This window comes from Equus caballus, chromosome 1 (assembly GCF_041296265.1).
Source record: "Equus caballus isolate H_3958 breed thoroughbred chromosome 1, TB-T2T, whole genome shotgun sequence".
NCBI lineage: Eukaryota > Metazoa > Chordata > Mammalia > Perissodactyla > Equidae > Equus > Equus caballus.
In genome coordinates this window covers 151,643,828-151,658,755 of record NC_091684.1, presented here as the reverse complement: position 1 = coordinate 151,658,755, position 14,928 = coordinate 151,643,828, and the positions used below count along the sequence as shown (strand labels likewise).

The following is a 14,928-nucleotide window of genomic DNA, read 5'->3' as shown; positions in this document are numbered from 1 at the left end:
AAGGAAAAGACGACTTGAACAACAGTATAACCAGACGTAACAGACAGTGACAGAACACTCCACCCAAGGACAGCAGAATTTCCATGCTGCCCAAGCGCACGTAGAACATTCTCCAGGACAGACCATATGTTAGGACACAAAACGAGTCTCAATAAATTTAAAAAATTAAAAACATACCGAGTATCTTAAGGAAATCTGGAAGATTCACAAACACGTAGAAATTAAACAATGCGCTCAAATAATCAAGGGTTCAAAGAAGAAATTGTAAAGGAAATTAGAAAATATTCTGAGATGAATGAATATGAAAACACAGCACACCAATACTTAAGGGATGCATACAAAACAGTGCTTGAAGGGAAATTTGCAGCTGTAAACATCTACGTTGAAAAAGAAAAATCCCAAATTGGTAACCTAATCCTTTACTTTAAGAAACTAGAAAAAGGAAACTAAACCCAAAGTAAGCAGAAGGAAAGAAATAATAAAGACTAGGGTGGAGAGAAATGAAATAGAGAATAGAAAAATAATAGAACCAATGAAACCAAAAGTTCATTCTTTGAAAACACTCACAAAATTGACAAACCTTTAGTTAGACTGACCAAGAAAAAGAGAGAAGACTCAAATTACTCAAATTGGGCATGAAAGTGGGACCATTACTACTGACCTTACAGAAGTAATAAGGATTAAAAGAGAATAATACAAACTGCATGCCAACAAATTAGATAATTTAGATGAAATGGATTAATTCCTAGAAACACACAAACTGCCAAAACTGGCTCAAGACAAAATAGAAAATCTGAATAGACCTGTAACAAGTCGAGCCTGAATCAGTAATCAAAAAATTTCCAACAAAGAAAAGCCCAGGACCAAATGGCTTCACCGGTGAATCCTAGCAAACGTTTAAATAATTAATGCCTATACTTCTCAAACTCTTCCAAAACTTGAAGCAGAGAGAACACTTCCTAACTCATTCTATGAGGCCAGTATTACCCTGATACCAAAGCTAGATGAAGACATCACAAAAAAAGGAAAACTACAGACCAATATCCTTTGTGAATACAAATGCAAAAATACTAACCAAAATACTAGCAAACCAAATCCAGCAACATATTAAAATGATCAAATGGGAGTTATCCTAGGAATACAACGGTTGGCTCAACACCTAAAAATCAAAGTGAAACATCTTATTAATAAAATAAAGGAAAAGAAAGTGATCATCTAATTGATGCAGAAAAGGCATTTGACAAAATCCAACACTTTTTCATGATAAAACCACTCAACAACTAGGCATAGAAGGGAATTTCCTCAGCCCGGAGGGCATCTGAGAAAACCCCCACAGCTAACAGCACGTGTAATGGTGAAGGCATGGATGCTGTTTTCCTAAGATCAGGAACAAGACAAGGACCGCCACTCTCACTATTTCCATTCGACGATATAGAGAAAGTTCTGGCCGAGGCGATTAGGCAAGAAAACTAAATAAAAAGCATCCGAATTGAAAAGGAAGAGGTAAAACTATATTCGCAGATGACATGATCTTAAATTCAGAAAATCCTAAAGAATACTCAAAAAAAAAAACTATTAAAGCTAATACAAGCAGCAAGGTTACAAGACACAAGATTAACATACAAAAATCAGCTGTATTTCTATACACTGGCAATGAACAATCCAAAAACGAAATTAAGAAAATTCCATTTGCAGTAGTATCCAAAAGAATAAAATACTTAGGAATAAATTTATGCTAGGAGGTGCATGATTTAAACAATAAAAACTATGAGACATTGTTTAAAGAAATTAAAGACAATCTGGCACGTTTAAAAAAGACACGCTGGGCCCAGGTAGGGAGTCTACCTATTGTTATGTCAAGAAATTTGTCAGGTGTAGTTATTTTCCACAACTCTCTTAGCACAAGGAGATAATGAAACATGCTAGGCAGAACAGAAATTACCCTGTCACATCCATACTACCTTCAGGACCACCAGAAACCTTCAAAGGCAGATTTGGAAGTAAATCCTATAGAGTCCTATTATCCGATGGTATGATGGAACAAAGCAGCAAGATCTACAAGGTAAAACATGAAGCCCAGAGAAGCAACCATCTCCATACATCACTTCCCCACACACTCTCTGAGTTTGCAACGGGAAGAAACCGCAGGGTACACCTTACTAAACTATTGCTTCTACCCATCCAATTATTTACCAAATATGCATCGATGTAAACTGGGGGGGGGGGGGGGGGCAGAGATGATCTTTTCATTATTATATCCCCAACACCTTGCAAAGTAGCTGGAACATGATAGGGGATCAATAAATACTTACTGAATGAATGAACAACTCCATCAAGTGAGTTCACATAGAACAGTGCCTTGAAGGGCAAATGGGATATGGACAGGGGAAAATGAAAACATGAGCAAAGGTAGAGGAACAAGAGTTAGTATACAGGATTCTCTACTTCCAGACTCATCCTGACTAGAATCTCCTGGATACCCATCCCAACAGAGCCCTCACTCCAGATTTCCAGCTGGAGCTCGCTCTAAAAAATATGAATTGGAGTTGGAGAAAGGGGAAAAAAAACCCCACAATAATGCACTTTGCTAAGGAAAAAAGTACACACGTTACTTTGAGCCTGAAGGGTTGCAAGAATTATGAATTTGGTCTTGAGCCCTTTCTCACTTCAAATAACTCCTATTCATATTTCAAACTCAAATATCCACAGTCCTTGTGCCAGAAATACTCCATGCACCATAAACACTCATTCACTCATCAACAAATCCTTCATCGCTCCTCTCCAAACACAGACCCCATATGTTCCCCAATCTAATGCCACAGACTGAAAAAATTCTAGAGTTTCTGCACAGGCTCTCAGAATCACATTCTCTCCGGTGCATAAAGCCTATGTGTAGCGCTAAGCCGGTATCCTTCCCGGTCTCCTTACCCAGACCTGTCACACTCCCCAACGGGCCATGCTCTGGTTTCATTCAAGAGCGCATTCTGAGGCCCTCTGTAAATTCGTCTACCCCATCCCCAAATTCCTGAACACTTGCTTTCCATTCATTCACAAACAGCTCTTACTCTGCGCTCCCCTGTGCCAGACAGGACAGAGCAGGACCCCGAAGTTCCTCCCCGGGCTGCGCAGGCTCGCCAGCGCCTCCACCCCGGCCCCGCGCCCCCTTCGCTCCACTCGCTCCCAAGCATCGCATGCTCCACGAAGGACCTCGAGGTGCACACGCTGTGTCTGTCCCTCCATTCCCGCCGCCGGGGAGGCTGGCACCGCCGGGAGTGCAGGGGGCGCTGAAGCAGGAGCGGAGGAAGCGCCACCACTCGCCCGCAACGCCGGAGCGTTCGCACACCCGGAACTGGACCGCTGTCGGCCTCCCGCCGCAGAAGCCCCGCCACGCACCCCTCTCCCGAAGCCCGGCTGATCCCACCTTTACGTTCGGCATCACTGTCGGCGTCGCTCCCGAAGAGGTCCTCCATATCCGCCATTGCCCCGCACCTCCTCGGCTGCCTCGGCTGGGCGCTGCTCCCGAGGCTTTCTTTACGGCACGGAACCAACGAAACGCGACAGTGTCGCAAAGATTCGCTACGAGGCTCCTTTCCTTCTGTGACCTAGTTTTCGCGTGCGCTGTGAACCAGTGCTTATCGACTCCTGGACGTCCTCACGGTGAACAGACCCCGCCCTTTCGTCAATGTCTGCTCTTATTCGCCAGGATTCTCGCCGGGCACGGGGGCGTTCCCCGTCTGGGTGCCGGTGGAGTGGGCGGTGCTTGGGGCCTGCCCTGAATCAGGCCTGAAGTCCTTTGTTTTATGCCGACCCGCGGTGCTCAGACGATCGAGAACTCCAAAGCGCGTATGATGATGTGGGTTACATCTGTCTGTTTACGGTATTAGTAATTATAGCAGAGATTTTAAAAATTCACTTTAAAATGATAAACAGGTTAGGATAAATAGCATTTAAAATCTTTGACTATTTTTCCTAAAACAAAAAAAATTAGAAGAGTGGAATTGTTTCAGTTTTGGAAAATAACTGCGATGTCTGGCTTAAAAGAGCTGAAATTCTCATACCTGCTTCTGCGTTCAATCTGTCGGGAAATGTTTCGGTTGAAGCATATAAAGAAAATCTGGCTTTACACGGATATGTATGTAATCTGGAAAGGAAGGACTGCTCAGACTTCTTTTTTTTTTTTTTTTTTTTGCTGGGGAAGATTCACCCTGAGCTAACATCCGTTGCCTATTGTCCTCCTTTTTTTTTCCCCCCCCCTTTTTTTATGTGGGCCTGCTGCATCAGCATGGCTGCTAACAGAGGAGTAGTGTATGTCCTGCCCCAGGATCCAAACTGGGCTGGAAAGGGAGGATGCTCAACTTAGCCACTAGGTCACCCAGGCTGGCCCTCTCAGACCCCTTGATAGGGTATGTCTCAAACCACAACTGCAGCTTTAGAGCAGTGTGTCTCAAGCATCATAAATTTTCCATCCTAACCCAATACACATTTTAGGTATAAAATTGAAATAAATATTTCACAAAACAATATTTCCCTTACTATTAAGATGCAGTCTGAGATTTCCTATTCTTTTCTATTTTATTCTGTTTCGGCTTTTATTTCGTTTTGTTTTTGATGCTGGCTGATGGTGCACTCAGTACATTAATTTCCTACTTTACTAATGGGTTGCAACCTGCAGCTAGAAAAACACTATTCAGAGGGTTCCATTGGCTTATTTTGTTGGCTTATATATTTTGTTGGGAAAGTTTTCTTCTTCTTCTTCTCCCCAAGGCCCCAGTACATAGTTGTGTATGCTAGTTGTAAGTCATTCTAGTTCTTCTATGTGGGGCGCCGCCTCAGCATGGCTTGATGAGCAGTCTGTGAGCCTGCGCCCAGGATCTGAACCACAAACCCCGGGTACATGGAAGTGGAGCACGGAACTTAACCAACCCCTGGGCCACGGAGCTGCTGCCCCCTCCCCCCACCCTGAAAAAGTTTGATTTTGCTAGGAAATGTGGCTACAATTGTACATTATAAAATCAGACAGTACAGTAGTACCCTTTTATCCATGGTTTCACTTTCCATACTTTCAGTTACCCATGGTCAACCAAAGTCTGAAAATATTAAATGAAAAATTATAGAAATAAACAATTCATATTTTAAATTGCATGCTGTTCTGAGTAGCATAATGAAATCTTGTGCTGCCCCGTGTGAATCATCCCTTTGTCCAGCATATCCACACTGTATAGCCACTTGCCGGTTAGTCGCTTAACAACCAGCTCAGTTATTAGATCAATTGTTGAGGTATTGCAGTGCTTGTGTTCAACTAACCCTTGTTTTACTTTATAATGACTTCCAAAGCCAAGAGTAGTGATGCTGGCAATTCAGATATGCCAAAGAGAAGCCTTGAAGTGCTTCATTTAAATCAAAAGGTGAAAGTTCTCAGCTTAATAAGGAAAGAAAAAATCGTATGCTAAGGTTGCTAAGATCTACAGTAACTTTTATTATAGTACATTGTTATAATTGTTCTATTTTATTATTAGTCATTGTTAATCTCTTAGTATGCCTAACTTATATATTAAACTTCGTCATAGGTATGTATGCATAGAAAAAGCATGGTATAAATAGGGTTTGGTACTACCCAGGGTTTCAGGGATCCACTGGGGGTCTTGGAACATATCCCCTGGAGATGGAATGACTGTAACAGAATTTTCATAATAGGTCAGTGCTAGGTAAACCCTCTTGCTTTACAGAAGGTGAAAGAAATGAAGTGACTTGCGCATGTTAAGGGACTAGGTCTTTTTTAGAAAGCTTATATTTTAGTTTTTAAAAATGTACCTTCTGTGTTCAATTACTATCTGATTAGGCCAATATGAAGGTTTTGATCTTGGACAAGCAACAATGGATTTTTAGTTTGGAGATTATGAGATATGTTTTTGTTACAAATAGGAGTTCCTGACAGGGTTCAAATGGGCAAGAAGTAGGATGTGTATATTATCATCAATCTTAGAGCTGTTAGGTATAAAGTGGATGATGTAAGAGTAGGTAAATGGGATCACTTTAAAACCTAGAATACTGGAAAAACAAATATTCTATTTGAGTGTGATTCAGTTTCATTTTCATTTAGAGTACCATCCTTGAAAAGTGCATTGATTAAATCTTCCCAAATTGAATTACAGTAAGGCCTGCTGAATCACCATACCCATATTCATGAGTAGCAGAATTAATGTGTTTATCTTATGTGAACAGTGCAAAACAAATAACTTCTGGTAATTTGATTGTTTTTATTTTTGTTTTTGCCATACTTTATGCTGGTCGTTGCTCTTCTATCCATTGTCTTTCTTCATACAGGATATAATCCATTCAATTAGATTTCGTCTAAATCAATCACAATCATTTCCCAGTACTGCTTGCCCGAGGTTTCACCCAGGTCACTTTCATTGATGTTTCGAGCGTTAAAATAGTCTTTTTGTTTACTAGCAGAGACAGAGAAGTTCATCCTGTTGCGTTTGTGTTTGGCCAACTTACCTTTCGGTGTTAAGGTTATCTCTTGATTTGCTCCCAGGGATGGAGAGTTTCATCTGTTAGGCATGTGATCGAATAAAACAACTCTAGAGTCCTTTTACCTCATCTACCAGTTTTTGAGAGGTTATCTCTTTTTCCCCACATTCTGCCCTCATAAGGTGAACGTAGATCCTCAGAACACTGACTTTTGAGACCCCCAATACCCCCAGTCAAAGAACAGAGATTCAGCTAAGTTGATTACATAACACAACACAGTTAGTGTATCCTTACAAACATTTTTACATGGTAACAAAGAGGCTCTTAAAATGTGTCAAATATGTGCTCCCATCAGGTTGCAAAACAGGAATCTGTGTTTTTAAATGTGTTTGACATCTCACAGACTTAGAGGAAAAACAACGGTTTGATTAAACAATATATTAATTGAAAATTCACTCCATTTATGGTAAACTGCCATGGGGCTTATTTCTGAGTACTGTGGAAGGAGCTAGCCTTTAGAAAAGACAGGTTGATCCGGACTAAAGAGAGGAGGGGAGATATTTCTCCCTCTCTCAGTAAGTAAACCACAGGGCACCCCATTTCTTGGAAGACACAGGGCATTCACTCATAGTTTGCTTTTATTGGATTCTCTACTAAATGAGATCCCTGCGATGGGTGCTATGGGAGTATAAAAATAACAGCAGGGGCCAGCCCCCGGCCCAGTGGTTAAGGTTGCGTGCTCCGCTGTGGCGGCCCAGGGTTTTGCCTGTTCGAATCCTGGGCGCGGACATGGCACCGCTCATTGGGCCACACTGAGGCAACATCCCACATGCCACAACTGGAAGGACCCACAACTAAAAATACACAGCTATGTACCGGAGGTCTTTGGGGAGAAAAAGGAAAAATAAAATCTTTAAAAAAAATAATAAAATAACAGCAGACATGGTTCCTTTATGTGTATGAAAGAATTTGGGGGAAATGAAACAAATAATCTAAAACAGTTGAAGAGTTTAAGTTTTAGAAGTAAATTATAAACTATGTACAGGTGCTGAAGAATGGAAAGCCAGCAAATGATAGCAGTTGGAGTTAGTCCGGAAAGGCATTTTCTGTCATTCTTTTTTTTTTTTTTTTTTTTTTTGAGGAAGATTAGCCCTGAGCTAACTGCTGCCAATCCTTCTCTTTTTTTGAGGAAGACTGGCCCTGAGCTAACATCCATGCCCATCTTCCTCTACTTTATATGTGGGACGCCTGCCATAGCATGGCTTGCCAAGTGGTGCCATGTCCGCACCTGGGATCCAAACTGGTGAACCCTGGGCCACCAAAGTGGAACGTGCATACTTAACCACTGCACCACCAGGCGGCCCCAGGAAAGCCATTTTAGACAGTGGTGTTGTCTAGATGTTTGTGTCCCCTCAAAATTCATGTTGAAATCCTAATGTCAAAATGATGGTATTAGGAGGTGGGGCCTCTGGGAGGTAATTAGGTGATGAGGGTGGAGCCCTCATGAATGAAATTAGTACTCTTATTAATGAGATCCCACAGAGCTCCCTAGCCCTTTCCACCACGTAAGGACACAGCAAGAAGTGAACCAGGAAGAGGGCTTTCACCAGACTACCACCATTCTGGCACCCTGATCTTGGCCCTCCCAGCCTCCAGAACTGTGAGAAATAAATTTCTGTTCTTTATAAGCTACTCAATCTGTGGTGTTTTGTTACAGCTGTCCAAACGGACTAAGGCAGGCAGGATGATTCAAGCTAAATTGATAAAGTAATGGGAGTGAACCCCGTTTGGGGGACATAAAATTGAACACAACCTAAAATTCAGCCAAGCAAGACTTCAGTTAGTTTATCAAGTCTATTCCCTGATTCACATGTTTTAGACCATGCGGTAAAAAGAGCATTTTAAAAGTGTCTAGAGGGAAACACTAGCTGATCTATAAAGAATCTGGAATTAAAATGACATTGGACTTCTCCAACAATTCTGAAAGTTAGAAAACAGTGGAGAATTGTTAGAAAGCAAAATCCTGAAGGAAAATGATCCATTCTAGAATTCTATCCCCTCCAAACTGTCATTTAGTACAAGGGAAGAATAATGATATTCGGAGGACCCAGCCTCTACGTAAGCAGTCTAACTGCCCTGAGGCTGCCATGCTGTGAGGAAGCCCGAACCAGCCCACGCAGACAGACCGAACGGACAGGCCCTGAGACTATACAAAAACACATGTCTCACCAGCCCTCAGCTGCTGTGGACCTCCTGTGTTTCCATATCCAGTCTGAATGCAACCTCAGGGAGAGACCCCAGCCCACAAGGGCCCAGTTGAGCCTTTTCTATCTCACAGAAATCAGGAGAAAATCAGTGGGCATTGTGGCATAATGCCAATAAGTTTTGAGGTGGTTTGTTACATAGCAATGGCAATCAGAAGAGGTACTCAAAAATTATACAGTCTATGAATTGTGGTCCATCAAAATGACGAACTAAACCAAGGAAGAGAAAAGCTTTAGAGGCAGGAAACTCAAGATGAGAAAGAGGCAAAAAGAATTCCTGGGATGATAGTTGGACCTACAGGCCTAGAAGGCTGCTTGGTCCAGATCCCAGCAAGAGGACGGAAGGCTCCAAAGAGAGCAGGCAGAGAAGGAAACGGGGCTAACAGAGTACCTGCTACATCCACTCATCCAATCAGGATTTAGGGGCCTTCTCTGTGCCAGAAACTATTTCAGGCCCTGGAGATACAGCTGAGGGCAAAACAGACCAAGTGTCTGTTCTCAGAGACTTGGATTTGGTGAAGGATGAGACCACGATAAAGCAATATGCTAATAAATTTATAAATATATACACTTTAAGTTTTGTATATATATCTGATATATTTTAATGTTGTTTTTTGTGTGTGTGAGGAAGATTTGCCTGGAGCTAACTTCCATTGCCAATCTTCCTCTTTTTTGTTTTTTTGGGTTTTTTTGCATGAGGAAGATTAGCCCTGAGCTCCTCTGTCCTCCTCTTTGTATGTGGGATGCCTCCACAGCATGGCTGATGTGCAGTGTAGACCACACCCGAGATCCGAACTCAAGAACCGTGGGCCACTGAGGCAGAGTGTACAGAACTTTAAACACTCAGCCATGGGGCTGCCCCCAGTTTTAATATTTTGAATGGGCATTTTCCTGTAATTTGTATATAAGAAAATTTGTAACTGGCACTCTAAAACTAAGGAAACAGAAATTTTTAGGTAATTATTAACTCTAAGAAAAACAAAATGAACGGACATGCAGGATACCACCTGGCTCAGCTGATAATAATAACAGTTAATACATAATGTCTGGTGCTGGGCACTGTTTTAGGTGCTTTTTATATACAGGTCCGCAGTCCTTTATTCAAAACCCCTGGATCCATATGTATTTCAAAATTCAGATATTTTCCCAGATTTTAGAAATATAATATGGTGCATATGGTCTGTATTACCTAACACATCCAGCTGGGTCTGAGCAGTATCCTATAATCAAAATTAAATTTCTCTGATAAAATCTATGAAAACCCAAACTAAGAGGGATAAACAAAACTTTAAACAGCTTTAGATCAGTTCCGGGCAGCATTTGCCACCAAATGAGTTATGAAAGAATTTTTCATTTCAGAGCTTTTTGGATTTCAGAATTGTGGATAAGGGCTTATGGAGCAGAACTAACTTATTCAATCCTCACAACCACCTCTAAGGGAGATCCTATTATATTCCTATTTTATACATGAAGAACCTGAAGGAAGCACGGAGAAGCTGACTGGCTTTGCCCCATGTCACATAGCTAATAAGACTTGCTTAGTCACAAGAATGTAAACACTGAATATTTTAAGTTTGGTAGTACTATTTGAGTTTTTAAATGTCACACACACACAATTTTAGTGAAGAATATTTTTATGTTTTGATATGGAAAGAGCCAAGATAAATGAGTAAGGAGAAAAAAACATTCTAAATAGTGCATATATAAAGCTAGTGTTAAAATTTAAATGTGCAGGTGTGTGTATAACGTGTGAATGGATGCACAATCTCTGGAAGCCCGCATCCAAAGCTGGAAATAGTGGGTGCCTCCGAGGAGAGAAGCTAGGGAACCGGAGGACAGGAGTAGGAGAGAAACGCCACTTTGTACTGTGTACCTTTTTATACTGTTGGAATTTTTTACCAAGTAACTGTACTCAAAATTAAATTAAGTCGAAAAGTAGTAAAAAGAAATACCAAAATGTCAATACTGCTTAGTTAACTCTGGATGCTGAGGTTTTATTTTATTTTGTTATTTTCTACCATTAACATGCAACAGTTTTAGAATAAGCAGGGAAAAACCTTTCTTTAGGGAATATATCCTTTATTCAACTATATTTTTCCTACTAATTTGGTATCGAGGCTTCTATGACTATAGAAGTCTTCAGATTCTGAAGAATGAGTACATCTGGGTTTCTTGGGCTAATAGATGAAAGCTGTTGTTATTGTCATAATCCGTCATGGGCCTCAAATAAATTTGTGTGTGTGTATGTGAGGAAGATTGACCCTGAGCTAGCATCTGTTGCCAATCTTCCTGTTTTTGCTTGGAGAAGATTGTCCCTGAACTAGCATCTGCACCAATCTTCCTCTGTTTTGTATATGGGATGATGCCACTATAGCATGGCCCAACAAGCAGTGTGTAGGCCCACGTGGGGATCTGAACCGGTGAACCCACAAACCCTGGGCCACAGAGTGCTGAACTTAACCACTATGCCATCAGGCCGGCCCCCTCAGATAATTTTTTTACAGGAGCTGTTTACTCGGAGTTACGAAAGCTATTTGAATGTAAAACTGATTACCTCATGGAAGAGTTTTAAGGCCATCAAGAAAAAGAAATATACATCTCATAGTAGAATTTCAGCTGTTTTCCAAAACGATAGCAAGTCTGTTCCTAAATCTCTCACCATCCTTAATCTAACTCACTTTTATAAGACTCAAGGGTCAATTCCAAAGCCCTAGTAAATAATTATTCCCTATGCAAATAAGAGTCAGGATGGGCAAATATGAGCTTGGAAAACATCCCAGTACACTTCCTATGAAAATTTGCACTTACACTGAGAAAAAAGAACAGAACAAAAGTAATAAGTCAGAAGCTATTTCTTAGGACTGAAGCAAAGGTTGTCCTTTGGAAACCTTTCCTCTCGAATCTAGCATTAGGTAAAGGGACTGGCTTCCTTGAATAGGTAGGATTTAGGTTCCTCCCTGAAGCTTCAGAGTTACCAGGGAGCTTTGTCCTTAAAAGACCTATGCAGCCGACCAGATGAGGTCAGTGCACTCAACACCAGAAAAGCCAGAACATCAGCTTCCGGGAGAAGGAATTAGAATGAACAAAGAAAGGAGGACACAGAAGTGGGGGGGGGGGGGGGGGGGGGGTTGCTGTGGGTGTGGATATTAGTAGAGAAAGCTAAATAAGTAAAGTGATATGAAGCCAACATACCAAAGAAACTGAAAATGAGAAGTATGAGGAAGGAGAGAAAAGAAGGGGAAAGTAGATTAAAGAAATAAAGCGAAAGGAGGAGCCATCCAGAAGAGAAGAGGATGGGAAAAACATGTTTTTAAAGAACACAGTAAAATAGTACTAAAGTGGGACAATATTGAAACAAAAATGAGAAAGCACTCTGACAGTATAACCAAAGAGACAGAAAAAAGTTAGGAGGTTTATAGACTCCCCTGCCAACCTATATTTTTACAAATCAAAGGGGACCACTAAAACAGATTCAGCTCAAACACAAAACAAAAGGGAAAATTTTCCTTTACAGTAAAACTACTCTGATTAAATCTCTTCATTAGATTTCCTTTTTCAACCTGTTGTTTCGAATCCTTCGAGAACACAGTATTAAGGCAGAGATGACATCTCCCTGCAGGGTGGGACCCCTGGCATGCAGCCTGTATCTGGCCCTCAGCATATTTCACCTAATCCACAGAGGGATCACCAAAAGGAGATACACTGTACTTCATGCTTGCAATTGCAAAAAAGCGTTACCGTGTTAAAACCCTTAACGGTAATATGGCAAAAGGCCACAAGATGGTGATGGTATACACCAAAGAGACCTTGCTCATCTGCAAAATGAGACACACACACACACACACACACACATACACATACATACACACCCCTTACCAATTTTTCCTTAGGAAAAAATTGGCTCAGTGGAGTGAGGGTGGTGTGAAGCAGAGAAGAGATTTGGAAAACACTGACTTTAGATAGTAATCAAAACACTTCTCTTAAAACTTAGAAGTATTTATCCATTTGGTTTCTCTTTTTTCCCAATTTAAACAGAAGCAGTGGCAAACACTGAGGAAATATTTTTCAGCTATAGGCACTTGGATTTTTAGGTATCTATTGATAAAGTGATACATTTAAATAAAGTAGCTGTTACCTTTTGGGGAAATTTAAACTTTTTCTTGGCTCCATAAGATGAAATTTCCCTAAAGAGTCCAGTGAAGATTTTATTTCCTTGATTTCAATTTATTTCATTACTCATTAAGGAAATGACAGGCAAGGTTAATCCCTTACCTTAAATGGGTGTGACATTTTAGGTTAATAATGGCTCATGTTGATGTATGGATATGTTTAACTTTCCAACATGCAAACAGACATGTACATACACTTCTATCTGCTACTTAAACAGAAACAAAATTTGAATGAGGGGAAAAGGGTAGAATCCTGGGCCTAAAATGCCAAAGAAGTAACTAAAGGGAAAACAGCCTGTAGCTTATTCGACAACCATAAGACTTTATTTCCAAAAACAATATTAGTCATTAGAAATATTTTTTTATTTAGCATAAAGTAAATTCTTAAAAACAACCTTAAGTTTTAATTATTGGCCTGACGCTGATAATATGTATCAAAATGTCATTAAAATATTCTTATCTTGCACTCTGTAATTCCATATCAAAGAATTTATCTTAGGAAAATAAGAGAGTCACATGAAGATGTACAAGGGTGTTTATTATAGCCTTGTTTATAGAAATGCGAAATGTTGGAAATACCATAATAGGGAATTGACCAAATAAATTATGACATACATAAACTGAAATACTCCGCAATCATTTAAATTATGTTTTTCATGGCATTGTCATATTCTAGTGAAGGGAATATAAAAATAAGATGACCTTTTGAAAAGGCCATTTGGTATCATCTATTTAAATTGTAAATGGGTATACTCTTTGATTCAACATTTCTGTGTCTAGAAATTTACCCTGAGAAGATAATTTGACAGATATGCAAATATTTATGGACAAAATGTTCACTGAAACTTTGTTTATAATAGCCAGAAATTGGAACCAATCAAAACACTCATCAATGGAGAATTGTTCAAATAAAATATAATGTATTCATACAGTGAAATACTAAGTAGCAAGGATTAGGTAGATGAATGTGTATTGAAGAGAAGAGCATTATATGTTGTTGGCTTGCTAAAGCCAGTTAGAAAATTGGATGTTTTCTACAGTACGGAGGTTCCTCAAAAAATTAAAAATAGAACTACCATATGATCCAGCAATTCAACTTCTAGGTGTATATTCAAAGGAAATGAAATCTCTATCTTGAAGAGATATCTGCAGCCCTATATTCATTGCAGCAATATTTACAATGGCCAAGACATGGAAACAACCTGAGTGTCCAAAGACAGATTAATGGATAAAGAAAATGTGGTAAATATCCACAATGGAATATTATTCAGCTATAAAAAAGAAGGAAATTCCTCCAGGAACTACGTGGATGAAACTTAAGAGCATTATGCAAAGAGAAATAAGTTGGTCAGAGAAAGACAAATAGTCTATGATCTCCCTTAAATGTGGAATCTAAAAAAACCAAACTTACAGAAACAGAGAGCAGACTGATAGTTGCCGGAGGCCAAATAGAGGTGAGGGTGGGAGCGGGGCCTAGGAGAGAATGGGAGCAGGTGGTCAAAAGGTACAAACTTCCAGTTATAAGATGAGTAAGTCCTAGGCATACAATGGATGGCATGGTGACTATAGTTAACAATACTGTATTGTGTATTTGAAAGTTGCTAAGAGAGTAAATCTTTTTTTTTTTTTAATATTTTTCTTTTTTTTTTTTTCTTCTTAACATTGGCACCTGGGCTAACAACTCTTGCCAATCTTCCTTTTTTTTTTTTTTTAAGGATTGGCACCTGGGATAACAACTGTTGCCAATCTTTTTTTTTTTTTTTAAGATTTTACTTTTTCCTTTTTCTCCCCAAAGCCCCCCGGTACATAGTTGTATATTCTTCGATGTGGGTCCTTCTAGTTGTGGCATGTGGGATGCTGCCTCAGCGTGGTTTGATGAGCAGTGCCATGTCCATGCCCAGGATTCGAACCAACGAAACACTGGGCCGCCTGCAGCGTAGCGCGCGAACTTAACCACTCGGCCCGGGAACAGCCCCCAATCTTTTTTTTTTTTTTTTCTGCTTTATCTCCCCAAACTCCCC

General features: G+C 40.2%; 1 protein-coding gene across 1 annotated transcript in view; it reads right to left on the bottom strand.

The window, feature by feature from the left end:
- Window positions 1–4,138, bottom strand: part of LEO1 (LEO1 homolog, Paf1/RNA polymerase II complex component) — a 33,989-nt gene extending 29,851 nt beyond the window's left edge. Inside the window, exon 1 of the mRNA XM_001501499.6 lies at window positions 3,422–4,138. Within this exon, the coding sequence (XP_001501549.1) occupies window positions 3,422–3,479 (58 nt within the window). The 5' untranslated portion in view covers window positions 3,480–4,138. The remainder of the gene's footprint in view (window positions 1–3,421) is intronic.
- Window positions 4,139–14,928: the final 10,790 nt, after the last annotated feature.